Source organism: Anarrhichthys ocellatus, unplaced genomic scaffold (genome assembly GCF_004355925.1).
Source record: "Anarrhichthys ocellatus isolate YVR2014 unplaced genomic scaffold, GSC_Weel_1.0 scaffold2624, whole genome shotgun sequence".
Classification (NCBI taxonomy): Eukaryota; Metazoa; Chordata; class Actinopteri; order Perciformes; family Anarhichadidae; genus Anarrhichthys; species Anarrhichthys ocellatus.
The window spans coordinates 1-7,206 of record NW_022282598.1 but is presented as its reverse complement, the minus strand read 5'-3'; the positions used below and the strand labels follow the sequence as shown (position 1 = coordinate 7,206).

General features: G+C 42.6%; 1 protein-coding gene and 1 long non-coding RNA gene across 2 annotated transcripts; both read left to right on the top strand.

Moving 5' to 3' along the window:
* Positions 1-794: 794 nt before the first annotated feature.
* On the top strand, positions 795-1,299 carry LOC116378448 (protein transport protein Sec24A-like). The gene is made up of 2 exons (XM_031840327.1): positions 795-967; positions 1,114-1,299. Exons 1-2 carry the CDS (start codon positions 818-820, stop codon positions 1,291-1,293), a joined length of 330 nt encoding a protein of 109 aa, XP_031696187.1. The 5' UTR covers positions 795-817; the 3' UTR covers positions 1,294-1,299.
* Positions 1,300-1,528: 229 nt separating this feature from the next.
* LOC116378449 (uncharacterized) lies at positions 1,529-3,579 on the top strand. Its single transcript, XR_004212302.1, has 2 exons — positions 1,529-1,618; positions 2,429-3,579. It is a non-coding gene; the product is annotated as an uncharacterized LOC116378449 (long non-coding RNA).
* The last annotated feature ends 3,627 nt before the right edge of the window (positions 3,580-7,206 follow it).

Genomic DNA, 7,206 nt, shown 5'->3' with positions numbered 1-7,206 from the left:
ACAAAACCGTGCTCATACGTGCACATGTTTAAAATCAGATTTAATGCAAGCACAGAGAAACTTTCTTCCTTCAACAGAATATGAAAACAAATAGAGAAACGAGATGTTCTAGTCCTGTGAGTAATTATTTAATCAAGTTTTTAATCCCCTTAACTCTTATTAACACTGACAGATGGCGACGAGTGGCGACAGCTGCGGTTCCGTAGCGACCGTTGCAAACTGAGCAGTCGGATCACTGCAAGAACAGATGAAGAAATATCAGCAATATGGCACATGTTTGTTCCTTCTTACTTTTAAAGAATCCCACTTTAGCAACTTTACAAGTTTGTACACAAAGCAGTATTCTTCTTTGTGAACTCCTCCTGACCTCCTCACATTAAAGACATGGATTGAGACGCCACTGAAATGATGTTTCTAAGTCTCACCTCGACGCAATTAGGGTTGTTACCACTGCTTGTATCTACCACAGTCCGATTTTAAAATCCTGCACTCAACTGAAATGTTGACAAGTCCACAGAGGGATGCGACACGAGTGTTTGGCCAATTTGGTTTGATTGGAACACGCCAAGGAATAGACAACGGCTGTATTGTGTTGATTTCTTCTATTTTATTTTTCTGGCTGTCTATGCACAGGAGGTGCTTTGCTGCATCACGCTGATTTACAAACAATAGATGAAGTGAGAGGTGATCACAAGGGGTCACTGGCACCTCATTTGGAGACGTTTTCTAATGCCTCTCTCTCTCTCTCTCTCTCTCTCTCTTTCTCTCTCTTTCTCTTCCCCCCCCCCCAGCTGTGGACCGCTCGGCGACGGCCAGTATGGGCGATGCCAGAGATGCGATGACCAACGCTGCCATCGACTCGCTGACGTCGTTCCGGCAGTCTGTGTTGACCATCCAGCAGCCCGGCCTGCTGGCCCCGGCCTGCCTCAGACTCTTCCCCCTCTTCATCCTCGCGCTGCTCAAACAGGTCGGACAGACGCTACACCCTTACAACTACTGACAATAAACCTTCATGTGTTTTAGACTCGGAGGAAAAGTCTTCTCTGTTTGCTTTCCTGCTCCGTCGAGCCTTTACTGATCCAGTTTCACGCGTCTGCATGTGCACCCCTGCAGAAAGCCTTCAGGACGGGCACCAGCACCAGGCTGGATGACCGGTTGTTTGCCATGTGTCAGCTGAAGTACCAGCCACTGGTCTACTCCATGCTCATGATCCACCCTGCTCTGTACCGCGTCGACGATCTCACCGATGAGGTGAGGAGGATAACAATCGCGTCTCAAAGATTTCGTGTGTAAACAAGTTGTCAGTTTTGAATGGGATGTTGAGTCATGTTTCAGCTGGTAAGGACCGTTATTTAGTCCTTAACAGCCTGATGCTAGGTGTTTGTTCATATTAAGCCCACTGCTAGAAAAACAACCCCAGTCATCCCAATATTTTCCACTGTTACTTGCTGTGTCACCTTGTCACTGAGCGATCGTCACTCACTGCATCCTCCTCCGCTCTCTCCTCCTCACAGTATCTGGTCCCAGAGCTGGACACCGCCGAGTCGCAGAGAACCAGAGCCTTCATCGGGTGGCTGAGGGATCAGAGGCCGTTCTTCCCCTCCCTGCATGTCATCAGGTGTGCAACATCCCGTATATAAGAGAGTAAAGAGTGCTGGGGAAATTTAAACCAGCCGACAGCTGCTGGTAGACTTTAACTTTGGCAGGTACTCCACTGTCATCTCACGCTCACCTTCTGTTCCACTGAGTGAACCCGTCGGAACCCAGATGGCTGATAAAGTCCTGATAGAATCTGAAAACTGAGCAGCTCCTTTAGGAGAGCTTCCAGCGATAGCAGCACTGCTAACGTACGATGGTTCCATTATGATGCGTTCAGGCTGTATTCAGTATAAATGAGTATTGGGCGAATGTAATCTTGGAAATGAGAGACATTTGAATGAATATAGTTGTTTGAGGGAGATGTCTTTACAGCAAAACCAAATGGATATGAGAGAGTGAATTATGACACTAGCTATCATCAACTAATAAAACATAATTAAAACAGCTTATTCCAAGATTGTTTTTACCAATAATAATACTGTCTTTTATTCCCTGATCATTTAAATTGTGTGCTTTTATGCAAATAACCGCTATAGATGATTTTAACAAAGTGAAAGGATAACATTTAGAATTTAATATTTTACACTTGACTTCATAGCGCTTTAAATGATTTTTGGGACAGTGGTGATAAAATAGTCTGGAGCCTGGTGGACTAGCTGCTGTAACAAAACAAAACGACAAAGTTACAAAAATTAAGGTTAGTGGGAAAATTAGAAGATCTTCTACATTTTCATAATGAAAGACGATGCCTGTATTCCCTTCGTCTGCACTTTGAAATGAAAGAACTTCAGCTGACGACTTCTCTCTCTTTGCCCTTTGACCCTCTCAGGGACGAGAGCCAGCTGAAACCGACCTTTATGCAGAACATGATCGAGGACCGGACAGAGTCGGCCCTTTCATACTACGAGTTCCTGCTCCACCTCCAACAGCAAATCTCCAAATAATCTTCAGTGGGACTGTGGAGACGAGGAAACACTGAAGGAAGGACGCTCATCTGTGTGTGTGTGTGTGTGTGCATGTATTTGGTGTTTGTGTGAAAGCGGTGCGAGTCAGACTCGAGAATGCCTCTTGCTCCATCTCCAGCTGTGGTCTCTCACCATCGCTCTGAAGAAAATGCTGAACCGTCGTGAACTCTTATCGTCACACAAATCAAACCGATGCGGCGGACAGTGCGAGGACGGAGAGTGAATCCAAGATGATGATGATGGGGTGATTATGTATGTCAATGATTGAATGAATCAGTGTTTATTCTCATAGAACAATGCTGTCTTACTGAGGTATCATTCAGATACAGTCCAGGCAAACTGAAGTGTTTTTGTTCAAAAGGCACGGTCGTCTTTGAAGCGTGTGTATGCGTCAGACTAGGTTCATGGGGAAGGTTGGTATGCCTGCACTTAAAGACTGTTATAGAGCGTCCCCGGGACTATTTGTTCGCAGGACGCCTGAGCTCTAACAACACTCTTCATATCGTACCCGAAGGACGGAACGTGTGCTTATTTTTTACAAATTTCTCAGTCATTATAAGTGTGTGTGTGTGTGTGTGTGTGAGAAACATCTGTAGACGGTGTTCGCTGCGTTGAATGTGTGGACTCGGCAGCGGGAAGTCGTTTGTCATTGGTCTGATCTGTCCTTCAGAAGCTCTTTGTCATCTTTATTTTCTCTCTCTGGTCATTCACAGCACCTCTGTGACGACGGCGCTGTTCTCTTGGTTCATTTCAGCATTTCTGTTTCCGATGTTCTAATAATTTATGAGACTCCCGATCTAATTGAATTCTATAATTGCCTTGTATGGGAAGTCACTTTTTATTATTAAACCTCTGTTTAAATACGGACTCTATATATGAAATATTTTAATATAATAGGATATGGGAAGTTCTTTAACACAGACATAATAAAGCCATTGTGATCTTTTAATCATGCTTATTGAGACTTGTATATTGAAAAAGGCTGCATTAAATAAAGTTGAAGAAATGCTGGTGATTTTAGTGTAATTATTAAGGTGAAATGACACTACGGAAATAAAATGTTTGGGACTTTTCAGATGTAGTTTTGAGTGTTGGTGGGTGAGCAGTGTTTATTCAGTCAAAGAGAAGACTACAAAACAGAATATGGACCAATCACAGTCAGGGTTTCTCTTGACAGAGTGTGAATTGAAGGTTTTTTTGTTTTTTTATTTGGTCTGATTTCATACAATTTGTAATTTATGTATTATTTAAGCAAAAGTGTATTTAGGAACAGACATATGTTTTGGCCTTCATGCACAAAATTGTCTTTAATAAAAAATAAAATAAAAATAGCCTTTTTGTACAGAGTAAATTTCAGGTGTGGACAAAATGATGTTAGTGTGCAGGTGATCAACTCGGATTTTGAATCTATTTGCGTGCGCTGAATGGAAAGATACTTTCACCTCACACATCTAATTATCTCACAGGGAATAACTGACCACGACACACCTGATCATTTTGCATTGAAAGCTATAAATACACATTTTAAATTGTATTAATTGTCTCTCTAAATTAAATGTTGCTCTGGTAAAAAGCTGGGCCATCGATATTGATAATGTAGGGACTTAGTCTTTTTTTTTTTAGATGATTTATGGCAACTTGAACTTCTAAAGTGATTGGTGAATCACACTAACTCTTGTGGCTAATTGAGTTGACACTGTCCAAATATTTAGAAAAAGCTGTCGAGGCATCCCCATTGAACTTAGTTTTGTATAAAATAGAATAATATTTATAACAAAACTTTGAGATATCCCTATTCTCACTAACAGTCCCCTCAATATTCAACTGCAGGATATAATTTTATTTGGCTTATGACCTTTCTTAAAGAAATGGGTAGACGTCTGCTCACCTTGCTCTAACCATTTCTGCCTTGATCTTACAAAGGCTGGTGTTTCATACATGTCATCTGAATCAACACACGCTCACTCTTCCACGTAGGAATGTTTGGTTCTTAAATGACACATATATAACAAGTAAATACATGATGTATACAACTAGTGTAAATTGACCATCAACATCAAATATCAGATGAAATAATCAACATTAAATACATCTGTATTAATAACCTAGATAATTAACGAAGGCACAGGTAAATATGACTAAATCTATGGTTTAAATACACTTATGCTGCCATCTAGTGGTAGAAAGGGTGAACACTTACTTTGCGTGTCCTTACAGGCTACACTCTGCAAACAATGCACCGGTTAATCAAAAAGTTGATTCTTGCTGTGTACATGGATACATTAATATTAAACTGCATGTAGTCAACTAACTACTGCTGCTAACCCACTCCCATCGGCCCAGGTTTATTTATTTATATTCATTCATTCATTCATTTTCTTCTAATGTTACTCTGGTATGTACTTGCATTGCATCACAGAATAAGAATTTCTTGCATACGGTCATTCTATTGCCTTGACTTTTATTTTGAAATATTATTACTTTCGGGTTTCCCGCAAAAAACAAATTGGGACCCCGATCATTTTCAACCGCCGACAATCGCCTTTTGTACGTTAGCTGTAGCCAATCGGTTGCCTAGCAACGGTTGCTGGGCTGCGAACTTGTTTGACTTCAGCTGTGTTCCAATTGGCTTTCCTTTGTGACGTTATGGCTTTGTGACGTCATGGCTGTGTTGTGATCCAGTGGGCTTTGATTCCTTGAAGGTGGGCAGTTGCTGAAGTCTGGGTAAGCAGCAAACGTTTCTACTTCTTGTCAGTTTTAAACTAGCAGACTTTGAGGAACTTCAGCTCTGATAAAACAACAAGCACCATGTCTTCAACAATGGATTTCCAATTGACAATTCAGCCACTGATTGAGTCCTTCTTTATTAGGATGACATCAAAACAGTGGGCACTGTTGAAATCCAGCATCCCGCATAACACCATCGACGTTCTGATGGCAGAACTGCTTTTGGACATTATAACAACCTTGTCCAAAGCCATCGTGAACCACAATGCGGCAAAGCCTGAAGAAAAAGGCGAGACCGCTCTGTGTGACACAGTCATCCAGGTTTTTAAAACAGTTCTGGGCATCACAGGCCAAGTCCATTGTGAAAGCTCAGAACACTTATTAGACCTGATCAATGAAGAGGTTGCACTCAGTATCAATTCCATCCTCTCCAACCCTATTAGGTCTTGTGTCCCACAGCACATCACTTCCCTCGGGAGACTCGACACAATGGTTTGTCACGCCTTAAAAATGACAAAAGCATTCACAGCGGAGAAGAAAAGGATCTTCCCACCTCGACCGCAAAGGCAGAAAAGAGGTTTGGCCCGAGACCTAGTGATAATCGACCTGGACTTGCCATTTGAGGAGTCTAAAGAATCTTTAGACAGTGATAATTCTTTTCAGGAAACAATTCAAAGGGAGGTGGATAAGATCATTGACCCTTTCTTGGAAGAATTGTCACACTGATTTTGAGAGGTTGCAATTTGACACCTCTCTGGAAATAAATGTTGATGAAGACCTTTTTCACGAACTCCAGGAATCGGAGGAGACCGATGACGAACAGAAGAGCGAGTCGGCCAAGAAAAATACATGCAGCAAACTCAAGAGCTTTATTACAAAGCGTTTTGCCAAAATGTGGCTGAATCGCATAACGGAACAACTGAAGACCAAATTCCAGCTAGATTCCACGGTTAATCACGACTCTGTTTTGCTATTCGACATAGAGAAAATCATATCCACCTGTATGATATTGGATGATGAAGATCCACAGGCTGGACAGCAGGTTTCTGTGTTTCCGATGTCCAGGAGTCTTGCAAGGGATGAACGCCTGCTGATCACACAGCAGCTGAGTAAATTCCTCTTCAAGCACATGACGGCACCCGCGTACAACCCACTACCTAGAGGGAGTGAGTCTGAGTCTGACAAGAACTCTAAATCGACCGTGAACTTTCCTCCAAAATATATGGTCTTGTATGATGAGCTATGGGACAAAATTTGGAACTTCCTGGGACTGTTTGAGTGGTGGCAGGACACTCAGACTGACATGCTCGCTGAAACGATTAGGCAAGCTTTAAAAGGCAAGTCACTGACCCTATCACCAACACCAACACCATCACCAATAATACCAACAGTAACATGTGCACCAACATGGTTCCGGGACGTCGACCACCAGAACAGAGCTCCTTCAGCGATTCCTGTGCAGGAAGATAAGAGGAAAATGTTCTTTAAGATTTTCCTGGAGAAGCTGGTTTCACGGGCATTCACGAAACTTAAGTTGAGCTTTACCTTCAAGGAACACAAGGCCGTCTTTCAGCCTCTGTTTGAAAGGATATGGCCCAAAGTCGAGGGTGTCGACTTTGAGGTCACTCCAGAAACTTTCGAGGGCCTCGAGAAGACCATTTTCAAGGACCTATGCCAGAAGATGGACGGTACACTTATGGTGATGGCCTTTTTGAAGTTAGGGGACCAAGTACTTGAAGACTACATCGTCTCGTCTGTCAAACTTCACTTGATAGCACAAACAAAGAAGACCTCCCTCTTCTCCAAGTTCTTCTCGTCTGCGGGCCGAGCCATCTGCAACTTCCGCAGGCGCGGAGCAAGGGTCGGTGTCTTGTAGGTGAAGGTAACGTTAGGATTTTCTCCGGGTGATCCGGTT

Coding starts and splice junctions, on each gene's coding strand:
- LOC116378448 (XM_031840327.1), top strand. CDS start 818: ATGGGCGATGCCAGAGATGCGATGACCAACGCTGCCATCGACTCGCTG. Junction 968..1,113: donor TCCTCGCGCTGCTCAAACAG/GTCGGACAGACG, acceptor GCACCCCTGCAG/AAAGCCTTCAGGACGGGCAC.